The 14,145-nt window shown below is 52.8% G+C and overlaps 1 protein-coding gene across 4 annotated transcripts in view; it reads right to left on the reverse strand.

Moving 5' to 3' along the window:
• ARHGEF4 (Rho guanine nucleotide exchange factor 4) overlaps nucleotides 1-13,911 on the reverse strand; it is a 230,301-nt gene extending 216,390 nt beyond the window's left edge. For all 4 annotated transcript variants that reach the window (XM_081814675.1, XM_081814676.1, XM_081814674.1 and 1 more), the window contains exon 1: nucleotides 13,804-13,911. In XM_081814675.1, the coding sequence (XP_081670801.1) occupies nucleotides 13,804-13,842 (39 nt within the window). In that variant the 5' untranslated portion in view covers nucleotides 13,843-13,911. The remainder of the gene's footprint in view (nucleotides 1-13,803) is intronic.
• Between the last annotated feature and the right edge of the window lie 234 nt (nucleotides 13,912-14,145).

Here is a 14,145-nt window from a genome sequence, read left to right on the forward strand (position 1 = left end):
ACGCCTCTCTCCTTGCCCCACCACAGGCATGGGAAAGGCATGCGCTGACCTTTGGTCACAGAGAACCTGTCCCATCCCAGCTACAGTCAGCACTTATCCTCCAAATGCAAGCACATCTGCACTTCAATAGCAGTCAGGACTCCTGACTTTTGATTAGTGTCCTTCACAGTGCACAAACCTGGAGAACCTCACATCCCATCTGACCGTTCCACAGCCCTGAGCGGGGAACTCAGCAAGATGATTATTCTAGTTTTGCACCAGAACGGACCTACTCAGAGGACTGAGCGAACTGCTTATAGTGGATCTGCAGGCATGGCAGTCCCAGGTCACAGCCCAGGCCATTCTGCAGGCTGTGTGGTGGGGCCTGGAGTACATCACGCTCTGCACAGGGATAGTCTTCCTCTGACACAGAAGCACATGCATGACAGAGGGCCTGGATGGCCCCAGAATGTCATCAGAAAGGGTCTCCCTGGAAAGCCTAAACTGCTAGGGCTGCCCACTATGCAGCCAAGTGGGGGTTTTGAAGTTGGATCTTGTTCCATTACTTCCTTGTTCCCCCACCACTGCTGTGCTCACCACCTCGAAGAGTTTTAATTCTCTCACCTACAAATTGAGGCCTCTGTGAGGAGATACACCTGCCTGCTGCCACATCGCCCCTGCTGGAGGCTCTGCCATTCCCACAGTCTGTCTCCACTGCCCACCGGTGGGGTGTTTTATTTATTGTGGGGCCTGTTGTGTTAGGACACATGCAGCTGGACCACAGAGGAGCCCGTGTGTCCTAAGAGAGGCAGTGGGCCATTTTGGGGGGATTTGGAATTGGGAGTTGTGGGCGGTAGACAAGTTGGAGGGGGTCCCAGGACCTGGCTCACTGGAGAAGCATAGAACCAGTTCCCAGAGAAAAGCAATCTTTGAATGTGGTGGCCCAGCCACTGTCTGTATCAATAACTCTCTGGGCAGACTCCAGACCACAGGGGTCACCAGAAGTGCCTGTTCCCCTGAAGTGCCCTGAGAGGTGACTCCACCTGCATGAAGAAGGACACAGCACACACTCAGCCAATGCAGCTCTTACTCTGTCCATCAGACACAAATCATGTTGATCACATACACTTCTAGTAAGATGTGATATAGATGGCTTTGGGGACTGGGGCTGGATCCTCTGTGGGAATTTGGGGGAATCTGTTCCTTCCTCCCGGGGAGGCTTATCCAGCTATCTCTTTGTGTGTCACTTTGAGGATACTCTGGAAGTGTGCACTCCAGGCTCCTTCAAGAACCCTCAGTGAGCCAGACTGGCCTGATCCAGCAGTTACAAGCCCTCCAGGTAGTGGTGGGGGAGCTGGAATTGGGGTCTCCTGGGGATGTCACACACTATGCTTCTTGATCACATATGAGGTTTACAACTATTCTATTTCCTCAATGCAAAGATGTCACTAAGTTAATGATAGCTTTTCAGAGGGAAGACTAAATCACTTTTAAATGTACACGTCAATTGTAAGTGCATCTTGATTTCAAAAGTATTAAGCTGTTTTTTAAAAAGTTCATCTTAGACTCAAGGAAAGGTGGGAAGTTACAGGGCCTCTCCTGAGTAATCTGAAGTGAGTCTTCTTCAGGTTCCATGGAGAAAGGTGACCTGGACAAGCCCCCCCGGGGCGTTCTCCAGGAGTAGGTGGCCGCTGCACCCGTACCTGGCAGCTAGGGCACTGGGGCCCCGGTCAGGGCTGCCTCTGTGGACAGCAAAGCGAGTGACCCCTTATACAGAAAACTTCCATGCATCCCAAAGTCTCCCTGTCCTGCCTGTCTCTATGCCTCTGGGACATGACATTGAACACTCAACAGTGTGTCCTCTCTATAAACCCCTGTGAGGAACCAAAGCTTCCTGAGATCCCTAACGCTCTCCTATTACTCTTCAGAGGGAGCTGCACCAGATAAAATGTGCCCATTTTATAGAAGAACAAGTATGCTCCAAGATTCTGCTCTGCTAGAGGCCACACCAAATGGGGCCATAAGAGCCAGAATCCAGGCCACTGGACTTGCAGAGAGGAGCTTCTGGACGGGGGCTGCAGACACAGAGTGATAGCAAGGAGCAGCAACCCCACATGCTATCTTCTCCTCTTCTGCCATGGGGGGGGTGGTGGTACCCTTTGGCCTGGGGTGCACACAGGCAGGCAATACTTCTTCGTCTGGTGGGCCTGTCTCTCCCTTTTTACCTCTGTGCCTTGGCACCAGCTCTCCCCCACTGACTTTGGCTGGGACGGAGCATCAGAGGTGTCCAGAGCCCACTCAGCTTCTCCAAGGCATGGCCCTCTGGCCTCCAGGCACCATCCCTGGCCAGGTCTGTCAGCCTGTGCATGGCCACTTCCCCTTTGGGCTCACTGCCTTCCCAGTGCCTGATCCCCTGGGAACCCCAATCTCTCCAAGCCCCCCTCATTGTGGCCCCATTGCAGCTCATCCCCCATGGGTCGTGTCTGACTGCTTGTCCCACTGACACAGACAACCCACCCCTCCCCTAGGACCCCAGTCTCAGTGACCTGGAATAAAGGGCCATGTTACCAGTCACGTCACTGAAACATGCAGAGCCTTCACTTCACTCAAAGCTCCATGCTGGGCACTTGAGGGTGGGAAAGAGAAACAGTGGCACTGGTCTTTAGGAGCTTGCCATCCGGAGCAGGGGTCTTAACTTGCCATCCACAGGCTTTGTGGGCCTCTGAAATTGGAAGCAGAAGGTACATGCACACAAAAGCAGGCAGAGTTTTCAGCATGCGGGTTCACATTCTCTACTGAATACTCAAAAGGTTGCCAGCCTTATAACTCAGGAGTGCTCAGAATCACTTATCAGGGGCTTGTGGCTGGACAGGCTGTGTCTTGCTCATGGCTTAGTCTCCTCAGCACAGGGCCTGGGATCAAACAGGGCTTGGCAAATTCTATGTGTTAGAATGAATGAACTGAATTTGAGGGTTCGAATCGGTATAATGCGCCAGAGTGTAGGATGCTTTAGATTAGATCCTGGCCCGAGGGAGGCACTGCACTCCCCATGGCAGCTGCAGAGGGCAGCCCTGAAAGACAGCAGTGGTTAGGGGGGCACATTTGCCCCAGAGAACGTGGTCTCACACCAGTGCTATCACACTGCAAATACAGCCCCACTCCTACCTTGGAGACTGGGGCCTTCAGTGCCCCCTCCCCACCTGTTCCCAATGTCCCGCATCTAGATCTCCCTCCCCTTTGTGTTGAGGAGTTTCTGCTCCCCATGGGGCCTCTCCCATATCTGTGGTCTGCATGAGGCCAGTCAGCTTCGCCCAGAGGTGATCTGCCAACACATGTCTGCCCACAGAACTCCCTGCCAGAGGCTCAGCTCTGGCCCTGTTCCTGAGACAGGGCTGGGGGAAGGTCTCTGGGGAGGGTGAAAGGCTGGCCTGGGGAGGTGGAGCAGGGGAAGAGGCACCAGGCTGCACACAGGGGTGGGGCCACATTAGCTGTCCTTTCGGAGCTGCCTTCCTGGTGACCGCCTTCTCCACCGTCTTACTCACTGCCCTCCAGCTGGAGGCCACACCTTCTCTAAACCAGTGTTTTTTTTCTCCAATGAACCCTTCCCTGATGTTTTATAAACTCCAGAACTCACAGACAAGGGACTGGGGTAGACCCAGCAGGGGACAGAGTATCAATGTGTTCCTGCCCTGGAGTCTAGTCCTCAGGAACACTCAAGGTCTCCAGGCTAGGCATTTTACAAATGTGAGCATATTGACTTTCACAACCATCTTATAGAGACATCATTTTATAGATACGAAGACTGAGGATTTAGATAACTAAGTCATACCAAATATGCAGTTAGGATTTTATGGTGCCCCTAAGTCCACTATGGTGACTGACACCTCCTCTGTCTCTCTGTCTTACAGCTTCTGCCCAGTCAGCTGTGAGGACTCACGCTCTCCCTATGGCTTCTTGGGGTTGAGGCATTCATCTCCAGGTAAAAAGCAGATATTAAGGGACAGAGACAGGGTGCATAGCTGCCCCGTGGCGAGATTTGGCTCATGCACAGAGCAGCACGTAGACAGCCTACAGGGCCGGGCAAGGTCGGATTCTTGAGTGGGGAGGAGAGAACCTGCTGAAGAGTGGAGCTGGCTTTGGGGGAGTGGGTGAGAGAGGGGCACAGAGCACCAACTCTGCTGGACTCAGCAAGTCAGGAATATATGTGGGCTCTTAGCCATAGTACACAGCAGAATCACCCCAGGGCTTTTCCAGAAATACCTGCTTGGGCCCCCTCTGTAGTAACCAGGGCTGGGAGTGTCTTGCCATGTATTTGTGGATAAAGTTCTTGGGGATTAGGTAGGTACCCTACTCATTTCCAAATGAGCAAGAAAGATGACAGTCATCACGACATGCAGGAGCTGGTCTGGTGTCACAGCTGGGCCCTGGCATCATCCTGTGGAACATGAACAATGTCACAGAACATCACCTTTAGGCAGGGCCACTCTGGGGCCACGATGGGGAAACAAGCACCTGTTATATTCACATCTGGGCACAGACGGAACATGCATGTTGTCCAGCTCACAAAGACCAAACAGCCCTGGGCTGGCTACTCTGGGCGATGGCTGCCACTTTACCAGTCCCAGATCTAGCCTCAAACTTGTCCCTTGTGCTGGGAAAGATTTCTTAAGAATTGCCCCTGCTTCCTTCCCACATCCAGTGGAGAGCAAAGCCCTGCTTCCATAAATCTCCCCAAACCCACCTCACCAGACCCAAATGCCACAGCCAATCTTTCTAACACTACCTCACTGAGACGCAAGGAGGCATTTGCATACTCCCAGGAGTGAGGCCTCAGACGACCAAGCACCCCAGGTGGGCACAGTGCCCAGGCCTGACACCTATTATAGAACTAGCCAGAACTGACACATCATTGATGACGCACAGACATTCTTGTCCTAAGGACGTCTCCTGCTGAGCACTCAACCGAGGAAGCCAGAAACACCTTTCTCTATTTTGGATGGGGCCTCCACCTTGCTCTCACTAACCATCATGGTCTCTGTGGCCATGGCAGCCAGGAAGGGACTTGTTTTCAGAGAAGGAAGGGTGCTCCGAGAGACTCTGGCTGGGAGACCTCAGGCTGGTTCTGCCAAGGAGACAGCCTGGCTCGACGGAGGTGTGACTGATAGGAGGTAGCTGACAGGTACAAGTGCGCTCACTGAAAGTATGACTGGATGGTTTCTGACACATATAAAGAGCGTAAAGCTATCACCACATGCAGAACAATGCACGCCTCTAACACCTCCTGTCCCTGTGTCATCCCACTCTCCTGCCCCCACCTGCCCTACGCCCTGTCCCCAGGCACTACTGATGAGTTTGCTGTCACGAGAGATTCATTAGTGCTGTCTCGAATTTTAGATGCAAGCATTCGGCATTGTGGCTTCTCTCACTCAACCTAACTCTCTGGAGACTGACCCAGGCCGGCACAGGCACCAGCAGCTCATCCTCTCGGTTGCTGCTATGGTGTGGACAGACCACCACTTAGCTGTTTCCCATCTTCTCAAAAGCCTCAGTGTCCACACAGAGGAAGGCGCTCCCAGGACCCTGGCTTCTCCCATTGGCTGTGTGAGCCACTCTGAGGCGAGTTGCTAATAGCCAGTGATCTCCTGTTGAACAGGGACTTTGTCCCTACATCAGGAACTGTAGCCGACAGCATCAGCATAAGCAGCACCCTCACGGCCCAGTATCAGGACATGGATTTCCACTCAATCCCACTGGTTATAAGAAAAAAACATTTGTTTGGGGGAAGAAAGGCACAAGGAGATAACTAACAGATGTTGAGTGCTCACTCTGTGCTGAGGGAATCCCATGCTTTCCCATCTTTTACTATCGAACTAACTTCCACAATACCCCTGAGATGGACAGGTTTGCGTGAAAGAACGCTGAGCAACGTGGGAGAGCTGGTCCACACTGGGGCCCCATGGGCCCATCACCAACGCAAAGGGACCGGGAGGAGGGGCAGGTGCCATAGCAGGTGGCTTCTAGACTCAGACTTTGCTCCAAGAAGATCCCTTCTCAAGCTCATAGGCAAAAAGTTGTCAAAGAGAGGCCAATCAGCCTACTTGGTACAAACACAGATGATGCTCAAGGCATATCAAGCCGGCCCGGGTGGGATGGGTCTGTAGTGGGATACCGACTAGATTTACCCATATTCACTACAGTCAACAGGGTGGTGTCGACTGGGCAGGGAGGCACATCCTCCCCACCTCAGTTATTACAGGGTGGTGGGGGTTTGGAGGGCAATGTGTGGGCTGACTTCAGCTTCCCTTTAGTCAGGAGAAACCCCAAGAACAGCCCTGCTCTGATGGACTGTGCAGGCAGCTCACGGTCTACCATACAGGAATGCTCAGCTAGGTTGCACAGAGTCACCCCAGAGCCTAGAAGCCAGGGCTGAGGCCCCTGCCCTGAATTCTGACCCCCTTGGTCTGGGGGTAGCCAGTGGCTTGACATGTAATTGCGGCTCAGGGGGGCTACAGCCTCAGGTAACCAGGCTTGTTTTTGTGTTAATGTGTATGGCATATCATACATCAGAGTAAGATGGAAAAGCTGGAACATGAGGGAAGAGGAAATTATACTGAGTGGTCATGGGGTCTCCTAAGAACAGTAAGAAACAGAAATAGCAATAAGGAGACCCTTAATAAAGGTACCGCTGAATGAACAAGTGAAAGGGGCACCTGGGTGGCTCAATCAGTTAAATGTCTGACTCTTGATTTCAGCTCTGGTTTTGATGTTGGGGTTGTGAGTTGAAGCCCTGTGTTGGGCTCTATGTTGGGCATGGAGCCCACTTAAAATAAATAAATAAGTGTGTGTGTGTGTGTGTGTGTGTGTGTGTGTGTGTAGGGGTGACAAACAATTATAAGCCAGTATGCTCCTATGACTGAAGGAAGCTGAGTTGCAGCACAGAGAAGGGCCTGAAGGGGTTAGGGAGGCACCAAGGAAGACTTTCTGGAGGTAACAGTACATCCTGAAAGAGAAATGGGGCAGGGAACTTCCAAGAGGCTGAAGCAGTGAGTGCACCCTGGGACAGGGCACCTTGTGAGCATGGGGGAGCCCCCAACCTGATGACCTGTGATACATGGGTCACCAGATGAGGGGCTGCAGGGCCTCATAGACAGCACCACCCACACCCCCAGAAGGTTCAGACTGGGTACCTCAGGAGGGTTCAGAAGCCAGGCATGGGGCCAGAACAGGCAATATCACTTAAACTCACAGCCTTACAACTGGCAAGGGGGAGACTGCCCATTGCAGACATGAGGAAACCATGAAAGGGTTCCCTAAAGAAAGAGCGCCCCTCACGAGCCAGGGAGCCAGGGTGCAGGCATGCTGCCCAGTTCTACTAGGCAGGAGAAGCAAACAAAACATCCAGGGTCAGCAAGCCCTACATGAGACCAAGAGCAAATTCTAGCCCAGCACCTCCCTGGGGTTACAGATTGGCTGGAGTTTCAGGGTGGCACTTTAAGGGCTGAGTCTGTAGTAGGTAGTAGAGTATTGTCACCGCCCCCAGCAAAGGGGAGGCCAGGCACCCAGAGCGGGGAAGGCTGGGCCACCCCACGTCTGGAGAGCGGGGCTGGGCTTGCTCGAGTTTAGAGAGAAGGTTGTAGGAGTCTCCAGAAAATCCACCCTGAACCTGCCTGCTCAGGCCCTCTGGATTAAGGGGCCCCCTTAATTCTATGGGGCTCTGACTTGGCTGAGGTCTTCTGCAGCTAATTCATTCATGGGCTCCATTTGCACTTCCCAGGACACACTATGCTCTAAGCCCCAGCCCTGCCCTCTCAGAGTCTACAGTGTAGGAGGAGAAAAGAGGACCCAGAATATGAAAGTTCTCAAGGAATATGTTAAATGGCTGGGTGGAGGCGATCTTATCATGGTTGCCTCCCAAGTTGGCAGAGGGAGCAGAGTGAGGGGCTAGAACAAAAGGTGGGGACCATGCCCAGGGACCTCTGGCTTGTGGCCACAACTAAGGCTTATGAAGTACGGTGTGAGAGAGCAGGCCCCAGGGTGGGAACCTCTGAGGAGTGGCAGGGAGAAAGCAGCCCTGGGGAGGTCCTGAGAGCCTCCTGGTAGACAACTGGCCCCCATGCCTGGTCTGTCCCGCCCATCCACCCTCTCCTCTCTGCCATCCAGTGGGACCAGCTTCTTTAGGGCTCAAAGGGACAGCCTCTCTATGACCTCTCATAGGACAGGGTCTTTGTGGTCTCAGGTACCTACTATGACCTTTACACAGAGGAGTTCAAACATGTAGGTGACCCCCTAGCAAATGTCCCAAGGGACCTGGGGCTTACACTTTCCCACCCGCAAAGTTGGGAGGATGAGTGAATCCTGGTGGGATTTTTCCTTAATTGCACACAATGAGGTGGTATTTGTTGCTTTCCTGCCCAGGATTTGAACAGCAGTCCTGATCGGGGGGGGGGGGAATCCCAGAGAACTGAGAAACTGGGGCCCACCCATCTCAGAAATAGAAAGGGGGCAGATACCCTCTCTTCCCACCTTTCAAAGGGCAGCTCAGCTGAGCTCCAGCCAGGACCTTGGATCTTGAGGACAAACCTAAATGTCTATAAGAGGGTGTTAGAAAGTATTCTCAGTGAGGAGCAGTAGAGCTGAGTGTCCTCCAGGGGCATCCTAAGCAGCTGGCCCACCTAGAAGGACTTACTGTGCTTTGCCTCTCTAGATCCCTGCCCAAGCTGGGTCCTATGAGCTACCCTCCAACTTGCCAAGACAGTTACTTTTTCACTTGACTGGAGTCTATTTCTGTCTTTTGCAACCAAGAGCCGTCACTAGTAAAGAAATTGGTACCAAGATGATTTCAGATAACAGACCAATCAGGAAAGGGGAAGGGAGTGTCTTGTATTGGTTATTCCACCTGATTAAGGCCAAAGGCAGTGAAAATATATTGGGAATTAAGTTATGGAACTCTGGCATCCCACTAGGCATGCACGGCAAACCCCTAATCAAATCAGCTATGGCCAAATGTCCACTAGGGTTTAGGGGAAAAGTGACTCTTACAACAAAACCTGAGAAAAAGGAATGAAGAATTCAAGTACTATGGGGTGGGCTTATTTCTTCCAACTGCTCTGGTCAGCTTAAAGGGAGAGTAACAAAGTCAAATCCCTGAATTCCCAGGGACTCACTATGACCATATATGCAGTGTCTCTTCTCTTTTGTAGCCACAGGCTTGAGACATCTCTAAACCAAAAGCAATCTGATTACATCCATCTGTGGGCTGATGAATTATAAAGCCCACTGGATTGCTTCCCTGCTCCTGTGTGAAAGTTAGAGCATCATTTAAGAAAGGGTGGGATTTCTGGTTCTAGGAATGGGGCTCTGTTACCCCTAACAGAGGAGGATTCACAAACTTACTGAGTCCTTGCTTCTCTCTCTGGCTGCTTCAAGAGCCTGTTTCCACCTGGTCTGTAAAGTAAGATGAGCTCTCCTCATGTCCACCCCCGCCCCCTTCCCTGCCCCAAGAACAAAGTAGAGTCAGATCTCAGCATGGCTATGGGAACCAATTATAAAGTCAAACTATGGAGAAAAAGGCTCATGTTTGAAAAAATTATGACTCTGCTAACATGTACTGGCAAGAAGCTGAGGAGATTGGTGGAAATGGATTCTGAGAGTATTTGACCAAGGTGGGAAGAACATCATTCTGGGTCAGGATGAATGCATCGACATGGGTGTGCCCATCCATTCTAGAGTCAGTGTACTAGCTCTGTACTAGCTCGGAGAGCCGAGATGTATTCCAGCAGGTGATGTGTTGGTTGACTAAAACCTCAGCTGGATAATCCGCCCCCCCGCCCCACGAAATGAAACAGGAAAGCCAGAAATTACTTAAAGGAATCCAAATATCTGGAGGAATAGAGTGTTAGAATAGATTTATCAAGAGCAGCCTCTAACTATGTCCCCTAGAGGACCAAAAAGACACACCCTACCCCTCAAGGAACCAAAAAATACTTTGGCAAGGAGAATGTCAACATCTTGGAAAACTGCCATAACACTCTTCTCTACCAGCTGGCAATGCTGATGAGAGATGCTACCTTTGGGGGGAATTCTACAGATGGGATAGCAGGAGGTGACATGACAAGGAGGAGAAGTAATATCAGAATGTTTTGATGCCAGGAGCCCTTTGGCATTGACTGATCAATCATGGGGCTGCCAGGACTGAAATGGGTGGGCAAAACCAATTGAGTCCTATTGTACCTGTGTAATATTAATAAAAATGTAAAAAAAATTAAACTAGGTCTGGTTAACACAGGGCTCCACAAGTGCCTAGAAGAGTGTCTGGAAGATAGTAGGTGTTTAATAAATGTTCGTTGATTAAACTCCACTACCCCTTGCCTAATTCCCAAACTTGAGTCAATAGATCCAAAGTTCCTTCAATGAAGGGAAGGTAATTACCTGCAAAAACATCCTAAGTGCATACTGTAAACCTTCTGAAGGCCCCTATACAGAGAAATACCTAGACCTTTCAGAGATTACTGAACACTTGCTCAGAGTTAATATTAATTCCTGGAGGCTCAGGATGCCACTACAGCTCACCACCATGAGTGAGGGCCCATAAGAGGTGAGAGGCACGTCAAGTCATGAACGGAGCCTTGCTGTGCATCCAACCTGATAGCAGTCCACTGGAATCCTGAATCTGTCCGATGGTGATTTCCCGAGCTCCTGGGTGTTCAGTTGGCAGAGACATGCTCAGTTCCTGGTAGAAACTCCATTCTGATTCCTTCATCCCTGATATGGAGACTTTTGTGGTATGAAAGCTTTACCAGAAGCCTCTGGAACACCCTCTCCCCTCCAAAATAGGGCGTCATAAGCAATACATAATCTCTGTTGAATAGGAAATCACTAACCAGGAGTGGAGATCCCTCCTGCATTCCTACTCAACTTCCCAGTTTGGCTTATGCAGAATACTTGAGATCATGAAGAATGCCAGTGAATTGTTTCAGGTGTAATTGCAACTGTTCTGTGCTGTCCCACATATGATCTTCTTAAATGGAACAGACCCATTATGTTCCTTGGCCAATGATTTGGTAAAAACTGTTCCTGTGGGTGCTGTGGGTGCCTGTATGTGTGTATGTTTCCCGTCTTAACATTCAGGGATCAATAGAAGTAGGTTGCTTTACCCAAGACAGGGACATTAACATAATTCACCATCCTGCTTTGGGGTTTCAGCTACTCCCTGATTTTGTGCCACCATTTAGTTAGCAGAGACCCTGACCTTCCTACCCCAAAGGACCTCATGCTGGTTTACTGCTGTGTACTGACAGGACTTGGAGAACAGCAAGTGACCAGGTACCCTTCACTTCAGTGAAGGCTCCAGGCAGGCAGCAGAGGTGCCCAGTTGTATGGAACATTTTGGGACAGCCCTTTAAAAGCAAAAGACATGTTGCTGGACATTGGCCCCCTACCACAAAGGAAGATACACAATTCTTGGTGGACCTCGGATTTTTGAAGCAACATATTTCCTCCTTGGGTGTGTTATTACCACTCATTTCCTGGGTGATCCTAAAGGCAGTGAGCTTCATGTGGGACCCATGCAAGCACAAGGTCTCTGGTCCACCTGCACTGTGGAGGGCTCTGTCACACCCCGTGGACCCCACAGCATGAGAGTGCCCACGGCAGAGCCAGACACTGTAAAGTCTGCAGCAAGTCCCAACAGAAGTCTTACCCGGGACCTGGATTTTGAGGGGCTGCTCTTGGCCTGGGCTTTGGTGGAGACTGACTGTGTCTCTGCTACCAGGGTCTGACTGTGGGATCCAAGGAGCTGAGTTTCCTAGGACAACACAGTGTTCTTGATCAATCAACAACGAAGTAGGTGCCCATCAAGTGGTCAATACAGGCCCAGGCCCAGGTGGGATCAGGAAGTGATTTGAGCAGGTGGTTCCCTTCACCTCCCGCACCTGTGGCCTCCTGGATCATTCTTTATGATCAGTGTCTGAGGAAGAACATGTGTGAACTGTGTTTACAGGTGGCTCTGCAAGATACACCTGCACAGCCAGAAGTAGACTGTGATGGTATTAGGGCCCCTCCCAAGGGTGGCTCTGAAGGACAGCAGAAAGGGAGATCCTCTGAGAGGTACATCTAATCACCCCGTATGTGCAGAGAAAGAGGTCTGAGGTATCTCAGGACCAGCACTGGGGTCTGGGCACAGGGAAGGGTAGAACAGCCTCCTGGAACAGGTTGGGGATTTGAGATAGTGTGTCCCTTGAGAATACCTTCCCAAAGATTCCCCCTTCCAAGGAGGCTCCAGTCAGTAGGTGGGCAAGGGGGTTGCCCTGAGTTACCCAACGACCGCTTCCCCATCTACACCTGCCTGTTCCATGACCTTCTGTGGCCAGCAGGGCATCTCAGACTCTGCCTGGCCAACTTTCCCTTACCCAGGTGACCTGCTGCTGTCACTACCATAAATGGGGAAGGAACAGGGTCCCAGACTCACCTCTATAAAAACACGACATTTTGTAATAAGATCCTCTCACCCGCCCTGGAAGGTGGGGAATTATCATCCACATTTTTGAAGTGGGAAAACAAAGACCAAAGCGGTTATGTCCCAAGATTGTATACCCTGTTAGAGGCAGACTCAGAATTCAGAAGGGGGTGCCTGTGTGCTCAGAGCCACACTCTGACACCAGCCAGGCTCCTGTGTTCTCCAAAGGCATCTCCTGCACTCACTCGCATAAGTGAGTACCCTACAAGCCTCAAAGACTCCATCCCTCTCCTCTGCTGATGTTTGTAACCAAGTAATTATCCCTGAAGGTGTGAGCATCCACAGGCTGCTCTTCCACACTGGCTGAGGAACGGGCTCAGGGCAGCTGGATGCAGGCCCAGCTCTGGGTCATCTAGCTTCTTGCCACTTTCCCCAGAGCTCTCAGAGCCCGCTCAGTCTGCACTTCCAGGAGAAGGCGGCCTCACAGCTAAGCAGAGCTGGACCTCCCACCGTGGCCAGCCCCGCTGTCTGGCCTGGCCCCACTCACAGCTGCCCACTCCTCTGGCTGTCACTCTAGCAGCTCTTCCCTGCTTCTTTTGTATGCAGTTGCTTGGGCAGGCAGTCAAGCCATCCCCACCCTGCCTCCCTCCCACCCACCTCCCACTTTGCTCACCGAGGGAGGTGGAGCTTGGCAATCTGCAGAGGGCTACCTCTCTGATAGTGCCCTGGAGACTACTGCTCACCGGGGGACTCCCGTTGGGGGCAGGGGAGGTAGAGGTACCCCAGATGAATGGATCACCGCGGCCACTTGTGAATAGTCAGAGACTTTGGGTCTGGGGAGGGTCTACCTTGGGCATAAGTCTAACACTCTCTCAGGTTCCTGTTCCCCTCCTCCTGCTTAGATACATCTTCCTCAAAATGGTGCCCCAACCTCCTTGGCACCCTCCCTTAGTACCCTTGGGTACCCTCAACGGAGGTAATAATAATATCAACCACTTCCTGGGCACCTACGGTGTCAGGCACAAGCCGTCCTCCCCAGAACTGACGGTCCTGCAGGGGCCTAGGCTGCCAAGCGCCCTGCCTGCCGAGGGCCACTAGGTGCCGGGGAGGCTGGGCACCGGGCGGTCTGTTGCCCTGGCAGAGGCTGGCCGGCGGGAGCCCCCGATGCCGCACCTTTCCCTCCCTGAGGTTGGGGCGGCCACACTCTCGGTCTCCCGGTCGGCACGTCGGAAAGCTGGGGGTGGCCAGGTGCCCCCACCCACCCGGTGCCCAGCAGTTGGCCCTGGGCGCAGCGGATCACGCCGGCTCTCCCCATGCGCGGCCAGACGCTGCCCAGCGCCCATCGCGGGGCCGCGGAAGCCTCCTCTCACCTTGAAGAAGCTCCGGAGGAAGTGCACTACGCTGAGCATGGTGGCCCTCGGGGCGCCGCGCCGAGGCGCGCAAAACCGGGGCGCCGGAGCCCGCCGGCAGGACCCAGAGCCGCGTTGCCGAGCCGGCGCTCCCGGAACGCCAGCCCGCGCCCCGCCCCGGTACCCGCCCCGGGCCGCCGACACGCCCCGCCTCCCCGCGCTAGGCCGCGCAGGGCACGTGCGGGTCTCAGGGGACGCGCCCAGGCGCCCGTCCCGCCCGCTCTGGGTGTGGGTCCCCCAAAGAGCTGGAGAGGCGCGGGGCCATCCGCGGACGCGGCCCAGGGACCCCAGGGAACACCTCCC

This window comes from Leptonychotes weddellii, chromosome 3 (assembly GCF_054177405.1).
Source record: "Leptonychotes weddellii isolate Sample4059 chromosome 3, ASM5417740v2, whole genome shotgun sequence".
In the NCBI taxonomy this organism is placed as follows: Eukaryota; Metazoa; Chordata; class Mammalia; order Carnivora; family Phocidae; genus Leptonychotes; species Leptonychotes weddellii.